Source organism: Panulirus ornatus, chromosome 3 (genome assembly GCF_036320965.1).
Source record: "Panulirus ornatus isolate Po-2019 chromosome 3, ASM3632096v1, whole genome shotgun sequence".
NCBI classification, from domain to species: Eukaryota; Metazoa; Arthropoda; class Malacostraca; order Decapoda; family Palinuridae; genus Panulirus; species Panulirus ornatus.
Window position 1 is genome coordinate 10,552,576 of NC_092226.1, and position 24,815 is coordinate 10,577,390.

The 24,815-nt window shown below is 45.0% G+C and overlaps 1 protein-coding gene across 1 annotated transcript in view; it reads left to right on the forward strand.

Moving 5' to 3' along the window:
• Positions 1–675: 675 nt before the first annotated feature.
• Positions 676–24,815, forward strand: part of LOC139759337 (zeta-sarcoglycan-like) — a 101,846-nt gene continuing 77,706 nt past the window's right edge. The window contains exons 1-2 of the mRNA XM_071681466.1: positions 676–846; positions 20,189–20,378. Of these exons, the coding sequence (XP_071537567.1) occupies positions 676–846; positions 20,189–20,378 (361 nt within the window). The remainder of the gene's footprint in view (positions 847–20,188; positions 20,379–24,815) is intronic.

Consider the following 24,815-nt stretch of genomic DNA (forward strand, 5'->3'; position numbering starts at 1 on the left):
GTTCTTCTGCCGGCCTCTTTGTGGCTGAAAAGTGCAAGAGGCACCATCTCAACAGTCAGATACCAGAGATGCCGTTGAAATGCACGTATTGCATCCTTAGAGATCGACGGGTTTACAGCCTCGGGCTGCAGGAGAACGGTGGAACAGCTCAAGGTCGTGCCATGGTGCATCCACAGAAGACGTGCGGGTCATCCACCAAGAACGACAGATTAAGGTGACAGAGATGACCCAAAATCCCTGAACTCTGACCCGTGTATCCTCATGATGAGTGTGTGCCAGGCGGTGGGAGCTGCTGAACGTGTTCCTCAGTCGTGCAGGTGTTGATGGAAGACAGGAACTCTGACATCCATCAGACCCTGTACAGTGCTGCCCCTGGTCATCTGGAGGCGACCTGTTGGTCAGCCACTTCTCCATCGGGAAACACGGTACATAGTATCCGTCAATAAACTGTCGATAAAACATCTCTTTAAAGTGAGAACTCTGAACGGGTAGGTTGTAAGACACTGGCACTCCAGTCCTATAACAGATTTAGCGCCGCTTCACCGAATACAGTGTGCCATCAAACTGTGCAAGGGGCTCATCCCATTTATGTGACGGTGATTCTGAGAAACCTAGAGAAGAGAGCGATGTCTGGTGTCTTGGAACTTTGTATTTGGTCATCAAACACACGACATGATGACGACCAGCTGCCCAAAGAAGTACCCGGGTTTAGACGCTGTTGGAGCGTTGCACAGACTGTATTTGATATGCCCCGTGATGGACGCTGTGGCATCAAATGCCATGCTGACGGGAAGATTCACACGACTTCAACACCTCAAACGTCAGATCATCAGTGACATCACTAGAGTTTGTGTGTGTGTGTGTGTGTGTGTGTGTTGGTATTTTGGAATACCCAGGAGCATCATTTCGTGCACGTTTCCTACCACAATAGGAAGGCGTCCTTGTGTAACATTTTGATTGGACAATGACGAGTATAAGTTTCGCGTCGCAGTGTAGAGTTGTCAAGCTCAGGAGCAGCCCACGAGGCAGCCTGCTGGGCTGGGGCAATTTTCATACGAGTGGTTAATGCAGCGAGAGATTGAGTTTCTTCATTTTGTTATCCTCAACTGCCACATCACCTTCGTAGTCAAATTACTCTACAACATCCACATTAATCACCTTCATATTCAAATCACTCTTCACTAATAACCACATTAATCACCTTCAGATTCAAATCACCCATCACTAATACCCTGTCTCATACTACAAAACTGTTGACACACTCACCCAGCTGCTCCCAAAACTCTTGTCTCTCATGATCTTTCTTCTCATGGCCAAGTACGTAAGCACCTATAATCACCCATCTCTCGCATCCACTTTCAGTTTTACCCATATCAGTCTGATGTTTATTTCCTTGCACTCTTTCACACACAGTCACTGCTCCCGCTTCAAGAGTAGTGCTACTCCTTCCTTAGCTCTTGTCCTCTCACCAACCTCTGACTTTACTCCAAGACATTTCCAGACCATTCTTCCCTTTCACCCTTGATCCTTGTTTCACTCAAACACGCACACACACACACACACACACACACACACAATGTATATACATTTTGTACTTTTGAAAAATTTCTTTCTTCATCTTAGTAAATTAATGTTTCATGTCCAAGGAATATGAATTTAGTCTCTTCCTTCAGCTCCGACCACTGGCGGCCCACTTACCCAGGAAGATTGAGCCAAAAGTAAAGTAAAAAAAGAAAAAAATCTAAAATAAATATTCTCCTGTAGTGTATTTATATTCTGAACATCTTTAATTATTCTGTTTGTGGTGGTAAATGATATGATAACATATGCTCTCTCTCTCTCTCTCTCTCTCTCTCTCTCTCTCTCTCTCTCTCTCTCTCTCTCTCTCTCTCTCTCTCTCTCTCTCTCTCTCTCTATCTATCTATCTATCTATCTATTTATATTATCTATCTATCTACCTAGAATCCTTGGCCTTAGTCAACAGACTAACACCCAACCTCTTCCTTTCTAGGAACATGGCCGGCGGAGGTAGCGGAGCCGGGGCTGGCCTGCACAGCAGGAGCCATACATCATCACCCACAGACAGCAGGAGCCATACATCATCACCCACAGGACAGCAGGAGCCATACATCATCACCCACAGACAGCAGGAGCCATACATCATCACCCACAGGACAGCAGGAGCCACACATCATCACCCACAGACAGCAGGAGCCATACATCATCACCCACAGGACAGCAGGAGCCATACATCATCACCCACAGGACAGCAGGAGCCATACATCATCACCCACAGGACAGCAGGAGCCATACATCATCACCCACAGGACAGCAGGAGCCACACATCATCACCCACAGGACAGCAGGAGCCATACATCATCACCCACAGGACAGCAGGAGCCATACATCATCACCCACAGGACAGCAGGAGCCATACATCATCACCCACAGGACAGCAGGAGCCATACATCATCACCCACAGGACAGCAGGAGCCATACATCATCACCCACAGGACAGCAGGAGCCACACAGCATCACCCGGAGCCACACATCATCACCCACAGGACAGCAGGAGCCATACATCATCACCCACAGGACAGCAGGAGCCATACATCATCACCCACAGACAGCAGGAGCCATACATCATCACCCACAGGACAGCAGGAGCCATACATCATCACCCACAGGACAGCAGGAGCCACACAGCATCACCCGGAGCCACACATCATCACCCACAGGACAGCAGGAGCCATACATCATCACCCACAGACAGCAGGAGCCATACATCATCACCCACAGGACAGCAGGAGCCACACATCATCACCCACAGACAGCAGGAGCCATACATCATCACCCACAGGACAGCAGGAGCCACACATCATCACCCACAGACAGCAGGAGCCATACATCATCACCCACAGGACAGCAGGAGCCACACATCATCACCCACAGGACAGCAGGAGCCATACATCATCACCCACAGGACAGCAGGAGCCATACATCATCACCCACAGGACAGCAGGAGCCACACATCATCACCCACAGGACAGCAGGAGCCACACATCATCACCCACAGACAGCAGGAGCCATACATCATCACCCACAGACAGCAGGAGCCATACATCATCACCCACAGGACAGCAGGAGCCATACATCATCACCCACAGGACAGCAGGAGCCATACATCATCACCCACAGGACAGCAGGAGCCACACATCATCACCCACAGGACAGCAGGAGCCATACATCATCACCCACAGACAGCAGGAGCCATACATCATCACCCACAGGACAGCAGGAGCCATACATCATCACCCACAGGACAGCAGGAGCCATACATCATCACCCACAGGACAGCAGGAGCCACACATCATCACCCACAGGACAGCAGGAGCCACACATCATCACCCACAGACAGCAGGAGCCATACATCATCACCCACAGGACAGCAGGAGCCACACATCATCACCCACAGGACAGCAGGAGCCACACAGCATCACCCGGAGCCACACATCATCACCCACAGGACAGCAGGAGCCATACATCATCACCCACAGACAGCAGGAGCCATACATCATCACCCACAGACAGCAGGAGCCATACATCATCACCCACAGACAGCAGGAGCCATACATCATCACCCACAGGACAGCAGGAGCCATACATCATCACCCACAGGACAGCAGGAGCCACACAGCATCACCCGGAGCCACACATCATCACCCACAGGACAGCAGGAGCCACACAGCATCACCCGGAGCCACACATCATCACCCACAGGACAGCAGGAGCCACACATCATCACCCACAGGACAGCAGGAGCCATACATCATCACCCACAGGACAGCAGGAGCCACACAGCATCACCCGGAGCCACACATCATCACCCACAGGACAGCAGGAGCCACACAGCATCACCCGGAGCCACACATCATCACCCACAGACAGCAGGAGCCATACATCATCACCCACAGACAGCAGGAGCCATACATCATCACCCACAGGACAGCAGGAGCCACACATCATCACCCACAGGACAGCAGGAGCCACACATCATCACCCACAGGACAGCAGGAGCCATACATCATCACCCACAGGACAGCAGGAGCCATACATCATCACCCACAGGACAGCAGGAGCCATACATCATCACCCACAGGACAGCAGGAGCCATACATCATCACCCACAGGACAGCAGGAGCCACACAGCATCACCCGGAGCCACACATCATCACCCACAGGACAGCAGGAGCCATACATCATCACCCACAGGACAGCAGGAGCCATACATCATCACCCACAGGACAGCAGGAGCCACACATCATCACCCACAGACAGCAGGAGCCATACATCATCACCCACAGGACAGCAGGAGCCATACATCATCACCCACAGGACAGCAGGAGCCATACATCATCACCCACAGGACAGCAGGAGCCATACATCATCACCCACAGGACAGCAGGAGCCATACATCATCACCCACAGGACAGCAGGAGCCACACAGCATCACCCGGAGCCACACATCATCACCCACAGGACAGCAGGAGCCATACATCATCACCCACAGGACAGCAGGAGCCACACAGCATCACCCGGAGCCACACATCATCACCCACAGGACAGCAGGAGCCATACATCATCACCCACAGGACAGCAGGAGCCACACAGCATCACCCGGAGCCACACATCATCACCCACAGGACAGCAGGAGCCATACATCATCACCCACAGGACAGCAGGAGCCACACAGCATCACCCGGAGCCACACATCATCACCCACAGGACAGCAGGAGCCATACATCATCACCCACAGGACAGCAGGAGCCACACATCATCACCCACAGACAGCAGGAGCCATACATCATCACCCACAGGACAGCAGGAGCCATACATCATCACCCACAGGACAGCAGGAGCCATACATCATCACCCACAGGACAGCAGGAGCCATACATCATCACCCACAGGACAGCAGGAGCCACACAGCATCACCCGGAGCCACACATCATCACCCACAGGACAGCAGGAGCCATACATCATCACCCACAGACAGCAGGAGCCATACATCATCACCCACAGACAGCAGGAGCCATACATCATCACCCACAGGACAGCAGGAGCCATACATCATCACCCACAGGACAGCAGGAGCCATACATCATCACCCACAGGACAGCAGGAGCCATACATCATCACCCACAGGACAGCAGGAGCCACACAGCACCACCCACAGGACAGCAGGAGCCACACATCATCACCCACAGGACAGCAGGAGCCACACATCATCACCCACAGGACAGCAGGAGCCACACATCATCACCCACAGGACAGCAGGAGCCATACATCATCACCCACAGGACAGCAGGAGCCACACATCATCACCCACAGACAGCAGGAGCCATACATCATCACCCACAGGACAGCAGGAGCCACACAGCATCACCCGGAGCCACACATCATCACCCACAGACAGCAGGAGCCATACATCATCACCCACAGGACAGCAGGAGCCACACATCATCACCCACAGACAGCACGACAACAGCAGCAAGGCCCACAGAGCACCACCCACTGTACCATACACTACCATGGAACAAACAAGTACCACACTGTACCATACACTACCATGGAACAAACAAGTACCACACTGTACCATACACTACCATGGAACAAACAAGTACCACACTGTACCATACACTACCATGGAACAAACAAGTACCACACTGTACCATACACTACCATGGAACAAACAAGTACCACACTGTACCATACACTACCATGGAACAAACAAGTACCACACTGTACCATACACTACCATGGAACAAACAAGTACCACACTGTACCATACACTACCATGGAACAAACAAGTACCACACTGTACCATACACTACCATGGAACAAACAAGTACCACACTGTACCATACACTACCATGGAACAAACAAGTACCACACTGTACCATACACTACCATGGAACAAACAAGTACCACACTGTACCATACACTACCATGGAACAAACAAGTACCACACTGTACCATACACTACCATGGAACAAACAAGTACCACACTGTACCATACACTACCATGGAACAAACAAGTACCACACTGTACCATACACTACCATGGAACAAACAAGTACCACACTGTACCATACACTACCATGGAACAAACAAGTACCACACTGTACCATACACTACCATGGAACAAACAAGTACCACACTGTACCATACACTACCATGGAACAAACAAGTACCACACTGTACCATACACTACCATGGAACAAACAAGTACCACACTGTACCATACACTACCATGGAACAAACAAGTACCACACTGTACCATACACTACCATGGAACAAACAAGTACACACTGTACCATACACTACCATGGAACAAACAAGTACCACACTGTACCATACACTACCATGGAACAAACAAGTACCACACTGTACCATACACTACCATGGAACAAACAAGTACCACACTGTACCATACACTACCATGGAACAAACAAGTACCACACTGTACCATACACTACCATGGAACAAACAAGTACCACACTGTACCATACACTACCATGGAACAAACAAGTACCACACTGTACCATACACTACCATGGAACAAACAAGTACCACACTGTACCATACACTACCATGGAACAAACAAGTACCACACTGTACCATACACTACCATGGAACAAACAAGTACCACACTGTACCATACACTACCATGGAACAAACAAGTACCACACTGTACCATACACTACCATGGAACAAACAAGTACCACACTGTACCATACACTACCATGGAACAAACAAGTACCACACTGTACCATACACTACCATGGAACAAACAAGTACCACACTGTACCATACACTACCATGGAACAAACAAGTACACACTGTACCATACACTACCATGGAACAAACAAGTACCACACTGTACCATACACTACCATGGAACAAACAAGTACCACACTGTACCATACACTACCATGGAACAAACAAGTACCACACTGTACCATACACTACCATGGAACAAACAAGTACCACACTGTACCATACACTACCATGGAACAAACAAGTACCACACTGTACCATACACTACCATGGAACAAACAAGTACCACACTGTACCATACACTACCATGGAACAAACAAGTACCACACTGTACCATACACTACCATGGAACAAACAAGTACCACACTGTACCATACACTACCATGGAACAAACAAGTACCACACTGTACCATACACTACCATGGAACAAACAAGTACCACACTGTACCATACACTACCATGGAACAAACAAGTACCACACTGTACCATACACTACCATGGAACAAACAAGTACCACACTGTACCATACACTACCATGGAACAAACAAGTACCACACTGTACCATACACTACCATGGAACAAACAAGTACACACTGTACCATACACTACCATGGAACAAACAAGTACCACACTGTACCATACACTACCATGGAACAAACAAGTACCACACTGTACCATACACTACCATGGAACAAACAAGTACCACACTGTACCATACACTACCATGGAACAAACAAGTACCACACTGTACCATACACTACCATGGAACAAACAAGTACCACACTGTACCATACACTACCATGGAACAAACAAGTACACACTGTACCATACACTACCATGGAACAAACAAGTACCACACTGTACCATACACTACCATGGAACAAACAAGTACCACACTGTACCATACACTACCATGGAACAAACAAGTACCACACTGTACCATACACTACCATGGAACAAACAAGTACACACTGTACCATACACTACCATGGAACAAACAAGTACCACACTGTACCATACACTACCATGGAACAAACAAGTACCACACTGTACCATACACTACCATGGAACAAACAAGTACCACACTGTACCATACACTACCATGGAACAAACAAGTACCACACTGTACCATACACTACCATGGAACAAACAAGTACCACACTGTACCATACACTACCATGGAACAAACAAGTACCACACTGTACCATACACTACCATGGAACAAACAAGTACCACACTGTACCATACACTACCATGGAACAAACAAGTACCACACTGTACCATACACTACCATGGAACAAACAAGTACCACACTGTACCATACACTACCATGGAACAAACAAGTACCACACTGTACCATACACTACCATGGAACAAACAAGTACCACACTGTACCATACACTACCATGGAACAAACAAGTACCACACTGTACCATACACTACCATGGAACAAACAAGTACACACTGTACCATACACTACCATGGAACAAACAAGTACCACACTGTACCATACACTACCATGGAACAAACAAGTACCACACTGTACCATACACTACCATGGAACAAACAAGTACCACACTGTACCATACACTACCATGGAACAAACAAGTACCACACTGTACCATACACTACCATGGAACAAACAAGTACCACACTGTACCATACACTACCATGGAACAAACAAGTACCACACTGTACCATACACTACCATGGAACAAACAAGTACCACACTGTACCATACACTACCATGGAACAAACAAGTACCACACTGTACCATACACTACCATGGAACAAACAAGTACCACACTGTACCATACACTACCATGGAACAAACAAGTACACACTGTACCATACACTACCATGGAACAAACAAGTACCACACTGTACCATACACTACCATGGAACAAACAAGTACCACACTGTACCATACACTACCATGGAACAAACAAGTACCACACTGTACCATACACTACCATGGAACAAACAAGTACCACACTGTACCATACACTACCATGGAACAAACAAGTACCACACTGTACCATACACTACCATGGAACAAACAAGTACCACACTGTACCATACACTACCATGGAACAAACAAGTACCACACTGTACCATACACTACCATGGAACAAACAAGTACCACACTGTACCATACACTACCATGGAACAAACAAGTACCACACTGTACCATACACTACCATGGAACAAACAAGTACCACACTGTACCATACACTACCATGGAACAAACAAGTACCACACTGTACCATACACTACCATGGAACAAACAAGTACCACACTGTACCATACACTACCATGGAACAAACAAGTACCACACTGTACCATACACTACCATGGAACAAACAAGTACCACACTGTACCATACACTACCATGGAACAAACAAGTACCACACTGTACCATACACTACCATGGAACAAACAAGTACACACTGTACCATACACTACCATGGAACAAACAAGTACCACACTGTACCATACACTACCATGGAACAAACAAGTACCACACTGTACCATACACTACCATGGAACAAACAAGTACCACACTGTACCATACACTACCATGGAACAAACAAGTACCACACTGTACCATACACTACCATGGAACAAACAAGTACCACACTGTACCATACACTACCATGGAACAAACAAGTACCACACTGTACCATACACTACCATGGAACAAACAAGTACCACACTGTACCATACACTACCATGGAACAAACAAGTACACACTGTACCATACACTACCATGGAACAAACAAGTACACACTGTACCATACACTACCATGGAACAAACAAGTACACACTGTACCATACACTACCATGGAACAAACAAGTACCACACTGTACCATACACTACCATGGAACAAACAAGTACACACTGTACCATACACTACCATGGAACAAACAAGTACACACTGTACCATACACTACCATGGAACAAACAAGTACCACACTGTACCATACACTACCATGGAACAAACAAGTACCACACTGTACCATACACTACCATGGAACAAACAAGTACCACACTGTACCATACACTACCATGGAACAAACAAGTACCACACTGTACCATACACTACCATGGAACAAACAAGTACCACACTGTACCATACACTACCATGGAACAAACAAGTACCACACTGTACCATACACTACCATGGAACAAACAAGTACCACACTGTACCATACACTACCATGGAACAAACAAGTACCACACTGTACCATACACTACCATGGAACAAACAAGTACCACACTGTACCATACACTACCATGGAACAAACAAGTACCACACTGTACCATACACTACCATGGAACAAACAAGTACCACACTGTACCATACACTACCATGGAACAAACAAGTACCACACTGTACCATACACTACCATGGAACAAACAAGTACCACACTGTACCATACACTACCATGGAACAAACAAGTACCACACTGTACCATACACTACCATGGAACAAACAAGTACCACACTGTACCATACACTACCATGGAACAAACAAGTACACACTGTACCATACACTACCATGGAACAAACAAGTACCACACTGTACCATACACTACCATGGAACAAACAAGTACCACACTGTACCATACACTACCATGGAACAAACAAGTACCACACTGTACCATACACTACCATGGAACAAACAAGTACCACACTGTACCATACACTACCATGGAACAAACAAGTACCACACTGTACCATACACTACCATGGAACAAACAAGTACCACACTGTACCATACACTACCATGGAACAAACAAGTACCACACTGTACCATACACTACCATGGAACAAACAAGTACCACACTGTACCATACACTACCATGGAACAAACAAGTACCACACTGTACCATACACTACCATGGAACAAACAAGTACCACACTGTACCATACACTACCATGGAACAAACAAGTACCACACTGTACCATACACTACCATGGAACAAACAAGTACCACACTGTACCATACACTACCATGGAACAAACAAGTACCACACTGTACCATACACTACCATGGAACAAACAAGTACCACACTGTACCATACACTACCATGGAACAAACAAGTACCACACTGTACCATACACTACCATGGAACAAACAAGTACCACACTGTACCATACACTACCATGGAACAAACAAGTACCACACTGTACCATACACTACCATGGAACAAACAAGTACCACACTGTACCATACACTACCATGGAACAAACAAGTACCACACTGTACCATACACTACCATGGAACAAACAAGTACCACACTGTACCATACACTACCATGGAACAAACAAGTACCACACTGTACCATACACTACCATGGAACAAACAAGTACCACACTGTACCATACACTACCATGGAACAAACAAGTACCACACTGTACCATACACTACCATGGAACAAACAAGTACACACTGTACCATACACTACCATGGAACAAACAAGTACCACACTGTACCATACACTACCATGGAACAAACAAGTACCACACTGTACCATACACTACCATGGAACAAACAAGTACCACACTGTACCATACACTACCATGGAACAAACAAGTACCACACTGTACCATACACTACCATGGAACAAACAAGTACCACACTGTACCATACACTACCATGGAACAAACAAGTACCACACTGTACCATACACTACCATGGAACAAACAAGTACCACACTGTACCATACACTACCATGGAACAAACAAGTACCACACTGTACCATACACTACCATGGAACAAACAAGTACCACACTGTACCATACACTACCATGGAACAAACAAGTACCACACTGTACCATACACTACCATGGAACAAACAAGTACCACACTGTACCATACACTACCATGGAACAAACAAGTACCACACTGTACCATACACTACCATGGAACAAACAAGTACCACACTGTACCATACACTACCATGGAACAAACAAGTACCACACTGTACCATACACTACCATGGAACAAACAAGTACCACACTGTACCATACACTACCATGGAACAAACAAGTACCACACTGTACCATACACTACCATGGAACAAACAAGTACCACACTGTACCATACACTACCATGGAACAAACAAGTACCACACTGTACCATACACTACCATGGAACAAACAAGTACCACACTGTACCATACACTACCATGGAACAAACAAGTACCACACTGTACCATACACTACCATGGAACAAACAAGTACCACACTGTACCATACACTACCATGGAACAAACAAGTACCACACTGTACCATACACTACCATGGAACAAACAAGTACCACACTGTACCATACACTACCATGGAACAAACAAGTACCACACTGTACCATACACTACCATGGAACAAACAAGTACCACACTGTACCATACACTACCATGGAACAAACAAGTACCACACTGTACCATACACTACCATGGAACAAACAAGTACCACACTGTACCATACACTACCATGGAACAAACAAGTACCACACTGTACCATACACTACCATGGAACAAACAAGTACACACTGTACCATACACTACCATGGAACAAACAAGTACCACACTGTACCATACACTACCATGGAACAAACAAGTACACACTGTACCATACTATGGAACAAAGCAGGCAACGTCTGTTGATATAACCTAATGTAATGTTGATTCAGCGTAAAACAGCCGCGCCTTGAGCTGGGCGTAGGTGAGGATGTGTGTGTGGTATGTGGTTTAGTAATTAGGCTTTGAATATTTCGTCATAATGTAAAGTTATTTTCTTAAGTACATAAAAGGGCTACAAGTGTTTGGAATAAGTCCTACACTGCTTTAGAGCGACGTAATTTCTTGACACAAGATATGATAAAATGTAAACTCATGGACTATATGTGATATTTTTTTAAAGTAGCCTGTACCATACTCAATATTTTGGAAATCTTTGTAGTACCACGATAACTTTTACTAATTCGATCAAAGCAGGTCCAGGGCTTCGATAAATTTAAGCAATGAACGGATGTAAGTGTTGTCGCTTCGTCGGGTAAAAGAACTGGTGAGGCTGAAACAGAGAGGTGACGGTTTGAGTCCGACGAGTGTGATCTTGATCTACACAAAGTTCCATGCAACGGTTGTCAACGCGCACATTACGGCAAGAGAATCACAGAAGGCAAGGATGATTTGAAACTTCATAGGACTTCGAACTCTGTCGTATTACACAAGGAAGATCAAGGACGTTTGCCGAGATGGGCGGGAAAAGCTGGAGCACCGGCACATGGATGAACATTTGGGTTTTATTACGTTAATCTTGAACGTTCATCAACATTTTTTTTTTTAAATCGAACGCATGTCCGCGTTCTGACGGTATTCGAAGATGCTGTTGGCTGTTGCTGCTACGTCTCTGAGATAACATATCGTCGCTTGCCTCTCTCTCTCTCTCTCTCTCTCTCTCTCTCTCTCTCTCTCTCTCTCTCTCTCTCTCTCTCTCTACCCTCCATAGAATCTTTTCAAAACACCAAAACTTGCCGGGGACAGTGTTTCTCTCCCACCCTCAGAAACATCATCCATCCCCTCGTGTACGTTTCCACTGTCGCCACAGAAGCATACGAGACAGGTGCACCAGAACCTCTCTTTCTCAGACAACCCTAAACACGGCTTTCAAGATTAAGGGGCGAATCACCTCTTTCCCTTTCATGTAACAAACGATTCGTCTATTTTTAAGGGAATATTGACCCTTACCCTTTTCTTTTTCTTTTTTTTTTTTCTACCAAGACCTTTGGAGGTAGTTACTTTAATGGAGTTCTCTACCAAGATCTAAGTTTATCTGAGTTGAGTGCTGTATCTTAGGGATCAGGTTTTGTAGGGTTGAGCTGTGTATCGTGGGTTGAGGCGGGTACAAGAACAGAAGCTGAAGATACCGTTATGCACTTGGTATTCTACGATAGCTGTGTAGTGTGAGAGGAGCTCAATACTCCAAAGTGAACTGAGTGTTGTACGATAGCTGTGTGGTGGGTAAGGGGTTCAGTATTGTAAGGTAAAGTGAGTAGCGTACAATAGCTGTGTCGTGTGAGCTCTGTACTGCAAGGTGTGCTGAGTTTTGTACGATAGCTGTGTCGTGTGAGCTCTGTATTGCAAGGTGTGCTGAGTTTTGTACAATAGCTGTGTCGTGTGAGCTCTGTATTGCAAGGTGTGCTGAGTTTTGTACAATAGCTGTGTCGTGTGAGCTCTGTATTGCAAGGTGTGCTGAGTTTTGTACGATAGCTGTGTGGTGTGAGAGGAGCTCAATACTGCCAGGTTAGCCGAGTAGCTTACGATAGCTGTGTGGTGTGAGCTCAGTACTACGAGGTGAGATGAGTACTGCGAGACAGGCTCAATGCCATAGCTTGAGCTCAGTACTGTAAGCTGAGCTGAATATCATGCAATATCTGTGTATTTTAAAGTGAGCTCAATGGTGCAAGGTGAGCTGAATGATAGTTTAGAGGCGGTGGTATGAGCAGATAAGCTTGGATCGAACGTGTGCCACATTGTACCAAAGTGTACCATGGAATTAACGTGTACCACACTGCACCGTAGCGCACGTTAAGCACCACACTGTGCATGGAACAAAAAGTACCACACTCTACCATAAAGTACCATGGAACAAACAGTTACCACACTGTACCATACACTACCATGGAACAAACAAGTACCACACTGTACCATACACTACCATGGAACAAACAAGTACCACACTGTACCATACTATGGAACAAAGCAGCAACACATTATACCACAAAAAGTATCATTTGAACAGACAGGCAATCGTATCACACAGAAACTTAGAAACTATACCAAATTAAACAGCGGCATACCTAACAATGCAAATAGAATTCAAAGAATATACCTGTTCCAAAAGCGAAGGACTAATGATGCAATTTTCCTAGATTTAAAATTACGTTCTCCTGATGTGGTCTATATATATAATTGGAGGGGAGTAAGGGGAAAATTTTTGAAGATTATACATTAATCCGCCAAGAAACTTGGGGGAAACGAGATGTGGGAGACATGATATACCCAAAGAAAATGGGTAGTGGGGGGAGGGAGGAGACGTGTGTCTTATTTATTTACGTATCCTCGACTTGAGAGATTATGTGTTATTTACGGATCATGTATCAAACAAGAGAGGGAGGGACTGACTCCAGCTTTTTTGGTGTTGTTACTTTTATGTAGTGAGTGGACTGGTCTGTGTGTGTGTGTGTGTGTGTGTGTGTGTGTGTGTGTGTGTGTGTGTGTTTATCATGCGTTATTACTATTTGTATGTTCCGAGGAGAGAGTATGCACTCGTGTTGCCCCGCCTCTTAACCTTGTTTATAAACCGTGCCTCATTTTTATGTACATACACACACACACACACACACACACACACACACGTCAGGTACCCATTCATCGACCAGCCCCAAATGGAAAGATGAAAAGCTGGGTTTGCTGAGAGCTTACGGTCCTATCCGATACTCGAACCAGGGCCTGCGCTACAGCACGGGGAGGGAATGCTACAGTCTTGGAGCCTCATCCCATGGACGTCCTCTACCGTCATATACCATTTTTAACTTTTTTGTAAAGTCACCATTCGCTGTTTAACCACTCAGCTTATTCCATTCTTCTGCTGTTCCAATATAGAGATGCTTTGTGGAGGGTATTAAGAGTATGAGGTGTGGGAGGCAAGTTGATAGAAGCAGTGAAAAGTTTTTTTTTTTATCAAGGATGTAAGTCATGTGTACGAGTATGAAGAAAAGAAAGTGATTGGTTCCCAGTGAATGTCGGTTTGCGGCAGGGGTGCGTGATGTCTCCATTGTTGTTTGATTTGTTTATGGATGGGGTTGTTAGGGATGTGAATGTAAGAGCTTTGGAGAGAGGGGCAAGTATGCAGTCTGTTGTGCATGAGAGAGCTTGGGAAGTGTCAGCTGTAGTTCGCTGATGATACAGCGCTGGTGGTTGATTCATGTGAGAAACTGCAGAAGTTGGTGACTTAGTTTTATAAAGTGTGTAAAAGAAGAAAGCTGAGAGTAAATGTGAATGAGAGCTAGGTTATTAGGTTCAGTAGTGTTAAGGGACAAGTTAATTGGGAAGCAAGTTTGAATGGAGAAAAACTGGAGGAAGTGAAGTGTTTTAGATATCTGGGAGTGGATTTAGCAGCGGATGGAACCATGGAAGCGGAAGAGTCACAGGGTGGGGGAGGGAGCGAAGGTTCTGGGAACGTTGAAGAATGTGTGGAAGGCGAGAACGTTGTTTCGGAGAGCAAAAATAGGTGTTTGAAGGAATAGTGGTTCCAACAATGTTATATGGTTGCGAGGCGTGGGCTAAAGATAGGGTTGTGCGGAGGAGGATGGATGTGTTGGAAATGAAATGTTTGAGGACAATATGTGGTGGGAGGTGGTTTGATCGAGTAAGTAATGAAAGGGTGAGAGAGGTATGTGATAATAAAAAGAGTGTGGTTGAGAGAGCAAAAATGGGTGTATTGAAATGGTTTGGTCGCATGGAGAAAATGAGAAAAGATTGACAAAGGGGATATATATGTCAGAGGTGAAGGGAACGAGAAGTGTGAGACCAAATTGGAGGTGGAAGGATGGAGTGAAAAAATTTTGAGCGATCGGGGTCTGAACATACAGGAGGGTGAAATGCGTGCAAGGAATAGAGTGAACTGAAACGATGTGGTATACCCGGGTCGAAGTACTGTCAATGGATTGAACCAGGGCATGTGAAGCGTCTGTGGTAAACCATGGAAAGTTTGTCTGGCCTGGATGTGGAAAGGGAGCTGGGGTTTCGGTGCATTACACATGACAGCTAGAGACTGAGTGTAAACGAATGTGGCTTTTGGTGTCTTTCCTAGCGCTACTTCGCGCGTGCGCGGGGGGAGGTGGGTGCCATTTTATGTGTGGCGGGGTGGCGACGTGAATGGATGAAGGCAGCAAGTGTATATATGTATATGTCTATATGTATGTATACGTTGAAATGTATAGGTATGTATACGTGCGTGTGTGGGCGTTTATGTATATACATACATGTGTATGTGGGTGAGTTGGGCCATTCTTTCGTGTTTCCTTGCGCTACCTCGCTAACGTGGGAGACAGCGAATAAGTATAATATAGTAAATAAATATATTTTCATTATAAATATATATATATATATATATATATATATATATATATATATATATATATATATATATATATATATTGCATGTGAACGCGTGCTTTCATAGAGCATACAATCCTCCAACAGCCGGGACCCCTTGCGTGGCAGGCGGGAGCGCTACCGCTAGGTTATGATCACCCTCTTCCTCCTCCTCCAACCATCTCGCTGGTGTTGGGTCATAATGTCTTTCATAGAGGGGAAAAAATAAGAAAAAACAAAAACATCTTGAACTTGTCATCATTCACCTGTACAACTCGTTCCCCCGAATCTCTTAGCCTGATAAGCTATTCATTAAATGAATAATGTCTGGAAATATTTCTTGGTTATATGACTCGTCTTGCCCACAGTATTCTTATCACAGTTCCTTTGCACTTCCATCCATACCTTGCAATACTGATTCCTTGATCTCTTACCCATTTTCAATCCCGCGTGGCTGTTGTAAAAGTTACATCTCCTGCATGGTGAATCTCTAACCTCTTTTACTCTTTTGATCTCCCTTATGGAACCATGTTTCATTATCTTCATACCATCCTTTCTGTTTTGCATTTGAGGATATATCCATGTTCGAATTCCTGTGGTATAGATTTCACAGAACACGTTTTATACCTATGGTCTATATTACGACTCTGGAACTCCACTTCCCAGTCTGTGTTTTTTTCCATAGAAAAAAAAAAGAATCTTAAGTTCTGTGTACACGTTCGTTCCTACGACTGTATCTTCTCTTCTCCGTTCCTTATTCTGTTCCTCATTTGCCATTGGGTCAGGCTCATTGTCTTACAAGATCACTTTTTTCCGAATGGTGTATCGTCTAGGATATTGTTTTGTTTACACGCTGCTATATATATATATATATATCAAGATTAGATATATAGCTAGGCATGTCAATCCTTCTGATTCTAATCAGTTCAGTGGCATGTGGATAACAGGAGAGAGTTTCCGAAGAACAGTTTTAAGAATCTGTCTCTCTCCATGATTCCCCTCTCTCTCTCTCTCTCTCTCTCTCTCTCTCTCTCTCTCTCTCTCTCTCTCTCTATCTATCTATCTATCTCCATTAGAACGGAAATTCTCCCCCTTAAAGTCTCTTTTGTTTATACCTGAAATCGTCACACGTTACTTTGAACAACCCTTATCACCCCGTTTCTGAGAAGCGCTCGTCCAACCCCCCCTCAGGCCACCATGACGACTGTGTTCCTTCGTTGCTGCTGCTGTTGTTATAATTATCGGATATATTTGTGCGAGTTCGTTAAAAGTTCCCTCGCTTGGGTGTGTGGACCATGAATCATCAACGCCACTTTCTGCGAGTTACTCCGGCCATTTACGTATCGCTCGAGTGGGCCATCCGTCAACATTACGCGAAAAATTATGTTGTGCGTGTGTGTATAATTATGTATTTGTAATTACCTATTTGTACTGTGCAGGGGAGGAGTTCTGTACTCGTGAGGGGGGCCCACGTCTCATGACTATCATACACAACAACTTAAATTTATGTACGGTCTCTACATTATCCGCTTCCTCGGGCGTTTTATTCCATTCATCAACCATTCTTATACTATTAAAGGACTTATTTACATCTTTTTTTTTTCAATATGTTTCTTACCTAATTACATATTGTGTGTGTGTGTGTGTGTGTTATGTGTGTGTGTTACGTGTGTGTGATTACTGATTATTATTTGAATGTTACAGGGAGAGAGTTTTACACTTAAGTTACCTCGTCTTTTAACCTTGTATATATACATATGTTCCGTATATTTACTCTTATGTATGTTTGCACACACACACACACACACACACACACACACACACACACACACACACACACCAGCCTAAGCCAGGTTTCCATTTATCGACCAGCCTCGAGGGGAGGATGGACACCTGGGTTGGGTGTGAGTCGACTGCCGCGCCCAAGATTCGAACCTGTGCGGGTCCTACCCTGGGCTGGCACGTGCCGAAATATCGTCAGTAGCGGGAGCCACTACACCACGGAGGCCCGTGTGTGTGTGTGTGTGTGTGTGTGTGTGTGTGTGTGTGTGTGTGTGTGTGTGTGTAAAGAAATAAAAGAGGGTGAGGGAGATCGTGTGTGTGTGTGAGGGCCTGGGTCAGGGGGTCGAGACTGGAGGTAATGATACGGGTCTGGCCTCACGCACACGCTTCCTTAAGAAGTCTTTCTACGACTTTCCTGAAGGGGGAGGAGGAAGAGAGGGAGGGAGGAGGAGGAGGAGAGGAAGAGGGGAGGAGGAAGAGGGGGAGGAAGGAGGAGAGGAAGGGGGGAGGAGGAAGAGAGGAAGGGGGGAGGAGGAGGAAAGAGAGGAAGCGGGAGGAGGAGACCTCACCACTAAGGTCAAACAACCAGGGGGGAGGAGGATCGTACGCGTTAGAGTTACATTTTCTGGTCTTGACGGTACGATCCTTGAGCACGGCGGTACAGCCCTTGAGCGTGAGGGTTCGATCCTTCAACATTGGCACGACGACAGTACGACCCTTGGGTACAACGACCTAAGCTCTTTTGGGTGGGTCAGGTTAAACAGTCAAGGCATCATGCCCAAGGGTCGTACCGCCGTGCCGAAGGGTCGTGCCGTTGTGGTCATGTTTCGTATTGTTGTGCTCAAGGGATTAATATAGAAATTGAAACACGATAAATTCCCAAGTGCACTTTCGTGTAATAATCACATCATCAGGGGAGACACAAGAGAGAAATATAACAGTCAGTTGATATACATCGAAGAGACGAAGCTAGGACGCCATTTGGTAAACATGGACTCGTAGGAATTTCTTGATCACGCGCAAAGTTGTGATCCTTTCCAATATATATATATATATATATATATATATATATATATATATATATATATATATATATATATATATAGTGTTTATGTAGAGTATATACACCATTACAGGTCCATCTCCATCATAATCATGGGCATGTAACCCACACAACCACATGATAACCATTCTCCACCCCTGGCCATAACTCACCAAAAACATCAACTATATATCACCACCACCACCATAACAACAACAGAAATAACACAAAATAACCACGACACATATTCCACCATTGTACCACATTTGCCACAGTTAAATGTACTGCTCACTTGCCTCAACCCGCGACCACCGCCACCACCTTCACTGAACCCGCCTCGCTCTGACCCCCTCACAGGAAGGCATGGGTGGACTGCAGATAGTACGTGGAGGTCTCATCGCGAGCGGGGACGTGCACGTGATGGACACATTGGTCGCCACGCGTATCCTCTCACGCCCTCATACGCCCATACGCATCTTGGCAGCCAACAACTTCTCCATATCCGCCACTGACGCCAGCGGTAGACTCACCAACAGCATATTCTTGAGTAAGTACTCATCTTGAGTCTTCCCGTCCTTGAGTATGTACGTACTCATCTTGAGTCTTCCCGTCCTTGTGTACTCTCTAACGAGCTTATTATCAACATGCAATTAAGTAATTACTCATTTTAGCTCATTTTGTCAAGGATATTCTCCATGACACGTTCTCCTGCACGACAGAAAAAAAGAATAGGAATATTCGAATACAGTCATATGGACTGAACGTGTTAGCTACTGGGGAGGGTGAGGCCACATTGGGGGGGTGTTAGAATACCTTCTAACGCTGTCTAACTCCTCACTCAAACCGAAGTGTATTTAAGCCATCTCCCCCACACCATCAGGCACCCGAGGAATTATTTTCGTGCTGAAAAATAATTCAAATATAATCCGTCACTGTAAAATAATTCAAATATAATCTGTCACTATAAAATAATTCAAATATAATCCGTCACTGTAAAATAATTCAAATATAATCTGTCACTATAAAATAATTCAAATATAATCCGTCACTATAAAAGAGAGGATTACATTGGGAAACTGTTGTTGGGCGAGCTATGGGATTTACGATACGTAACTTCTTTCTTTCCACTAACGTCATACACAGCAGTTATTTTCCAGTGCCAAACTATCATGAACACGTATAACAACGGTCTAAATCATTGTTATAGCCTCCGTGTATCTTGTGTTTTATTTTCGCTAATTATTTCCCGAGCAGTTTGTATTCCAGGACGGTAACCACTGTTGCCAGTGGAGACACCTTTTCTCTGCTTTTTAAATGTATGTATAACACACACACACACACACACACACACACACACACACACACATAAATATATATATATATATATATATATATATATATATATATATATATATATATATATATATATATATATATATATATATATACACAGTACGTAACTCACGTGATTATTTTAGAATCACGTTTTTTTTTATCCCTGGGCATAAGGGCGTAAGGAAAAGTAGCCACGCATCTCCTACGTGTCGTAAGAGGTGGCTAATAGGAGTTGTAGAAGGATCCAAGTTACGAGTGCTCCTCGAAGGTTCAAGCTGGTGTATCAGACTAGGAGTAGAATTGACCAGGAGGAGAAGAATGGGAAGATGATACGTTTTGTGGAGAGGAACCTGGGTGTTCTGGTTCCGTGCGACTTCGGAAAGAATGGTCTGGAAATGTCTGAGGGTTAAAGCCTGGGGTTAGTGTGAGTGTGAGAGCGAAGGAGATGGGTGACACTGTCGAAGGAATTACCCGGGAGTTAGTGTGAGTTTGAGAGCGAAGGAGATGGGTGACACTCTCGAAGGCAATAATGTGGTAATGTGTTGGAAAGTGCAAGGAAGTGAGCTCCAGACTGATATGGGTGAGAATGAAATTCGGTCAGAGAAGTGGGTGATAGAGAGAAGTGAGGAAGAGAGGAAAGTAATTTTATTTTTTGGGGGGGGTGAGACTAGTTAATGTGTCAGTAATTTTGATGTAGGGGATCGAACATTAGTGATGGGATGTTTTAATTCATGTGTGGGTGATGTGGCAGTATAGTGTATAATTTGGGGTCATAGGATACTTGGTGAAAGTGAAATGGTAAACAGCTTGTTGAGCTGTGTGTTGAAAATGGATGGCTGATCTGGGAATATCTTGTTTTGAAAAACGCATACAAAATTGTACCTGGATGAGTGAGGTTGGAGGTCAACTGGCATTAATGAATTGTGTGATTATAAACAAATGAACACAGGAGAGACTGTTGGATGTGAATGCGATGAGAAGTGCAGTTAGGAGGAGGTTTGATCACTTCTTGGTGGAGGCGAGTGTGAAAGTTCGTAGTGGTTTTAGAAGAGGAAATGGCAGGTAGGAAGAGTGTGGTGAAAGTGAGTTAGCTTACGAAAGAGGTTTATGTGTGGAGATACTGCGGTGGCACCAGCAGAAATTGGATGAAGACTTGCATAAGGTGAGAATAAATGAAACCAAGAAAGTGGGCGAAGAATGAAAGCTATCAAGGGAAGCATTGATTACATGTGCAGGGGAGGTGTGTGGTATGCGGGAGGCGGGATGTGAGCGTTTGAGAAAGGGTAGTGAGTGATTGGTTGAGAAAATTCATGTGCTGATGAAAGAGGGAGAGAAATTTATGGGTCATAACTGCTGTGAATGAGTTCGAGTGATTTGGAAGATGTGCAAGAGAATGCGGCGGATCTAGAGGAAGGTGCAAAGGATGAAAAAGAGGGCAAATGAGAGATAGGGTGAGATATTATCGGTAAAGTTCTAGTAAAAGAAAAAGGTTGGGGAAGGTGAATAGTATGAAGAAAACAAGATAAAAAAAAAAGGTGGGAGCATCGTTGAGTGGAGACTGATAAATGCAATCAGGTAAAGAGGAGATGGCGTAAGTATTCTTAAGGAAATAAAAATGTATTAGATGATAAGGTGGCGGGTGTAAGATGTTGGGATGAGAAGGTATGCAGAGCGACAGAGTCAAGGCAAATGGTTTCGTGTTAAAGGCCTTCTGTAAGACAAAGTAGGTGGAGTGGATGGGAGTGTACGTGAATTTCTCAAGAAAGGAGTTGACAGCGTTGCTGACCGGATAGTCAGGGTTGTTAATGCATGCCTGGCCCAGTGTGAGGTGCCTGCAGACTGGCAGAATAAGAGCTATGCGATAAAAGTAAAATGGGACAAAAGTGAATGCTTGAATCACAGAGGTGCGAGTCTGTACAGGAGAATAGTGACTGACGTAGCGAGGATATATACACACAGCATCAGATGGCATTTATGGATCTGGAGAAAGCAAACGATAGGGTTGACAGTGATACATTGTGGAGGATGTAACAAATATATGGTGAGGGAGGTAAACTGCTAGATGCAGTGAAGAGGATTTTATTGAAAGAGTAAGGCGTAAGGAAGGGAGGAGGATGAGGGGATCCAGGTGAAGTTGGGGGTTTGCGTCCAGGATGTGCGGTATCACCATGGCTGTTTAATCTACATATGAATGGGATGGTGAAGGAGGTAGATGCGAGAGTCATGAAGAGGACTGAGAAAGAGGGAATTGCTCTTTGCAGACGACATTGCCCTAGCGGTGGACTCGAGTGAGAAACTGCAGAGGATGGCGTCTGAATTAAGAAGAATGTCAAATGAGGAAGATGAGAATTAAATACGAGTAAAAAAATAAGTTTATCAGGTTTAGCGGGTGAGAGAAAGAGGTTGGTTTGGTTACGAGACCGAATGGGCTGAACCTGTAGGAGGTGAAGTGTTTTAGATACCTGGGAGTGGAGGTGGCTGCACTGAACCACAGTTTAGATCAGGGAGCACAATGTACGGTGTGAGGAGGATTCATTATGTAAGGAATGACAGTGTAAGAAAAAGTTGTGGTAGTGTGCAGAGTACGGCTGAGAGAACTGAGCAGGGTGTGCAGAGAAGGTTTGGACATATGGAGAGGATGAGTGAAAAGATTAAGAAGATATATGTGTCAGAAGTAGAGAGAGCAAAGGGCATTAGGAGACAGAATGATACTGCGGGATTGAGTGAATATGTAGGAGGGTGAAAGGTCTGCATGGGATAAAGAACTGAAGCTTGTGGTATCCAGGGGGCGACTTGGATACGGATAAGAGGCTCTGGTTTCAGTTCATTGTTCTTGACAGCTAGAGAATGAATGTGAGCAAATGAGACCATTCCTCGTTTATCCCTGGCGCAACCTTACTAACATGAGAATCGACGAAGAATGAAAATGATATATATATATATATATATATATATATATATATATATATATATATATATATATATATCATTATACTTTGTCGCTGTCTCCCGCGTTAGCGAGGTAGCGCATGAAAACAGACGAAAGAATGGCCCAACCCACCCACATAATACACATGTATATATACATAAACGCACACACACGCACATATACATACCTATATATTTCAACGTATACATACACAGACATGTGTGTGTGTGTGTGTGTGTGTGTATAAACGGTAAAGTCCTCTGAAACGACTGGAATTTCGTGGATCCTCCAACAAATCCAGGAGAGACGGATTCTGAGCGCCAATGACGGGAGCATGAGACGGGGGTGCGACCCAGACGATGGATGGCGGGGGTCCAGACCAGCCACTGTTGTGTGGCGTGACACTCCTCCGCTGATGTACGTGTGCGCTGGCAGGGTTTGTGTTCTGTGACCGTGCTCGCTGGGAGGTCTTGTTCTCTGGGACCTTTATGCGCTGGGAGAGTTTGTGTTCTGTGACCGTGTTCGCTGGGAGGTCTTGTTCTCTGGGACTTAATGCGCTGGGAGGGTTTGTGTTCTGTGACCGTGTCGCTAGGAGGGTTTGTTCTCTGGGACCGTGTGCGCTGGGAGAGTTTGTGTTCTGTGACCGTGTTCGCTGGGAAGGTTTGTTCTCTGGGACTGTGTCCGCTAGGAGGGTTTGTGTTCTGGGACCGTGTGTGCTAG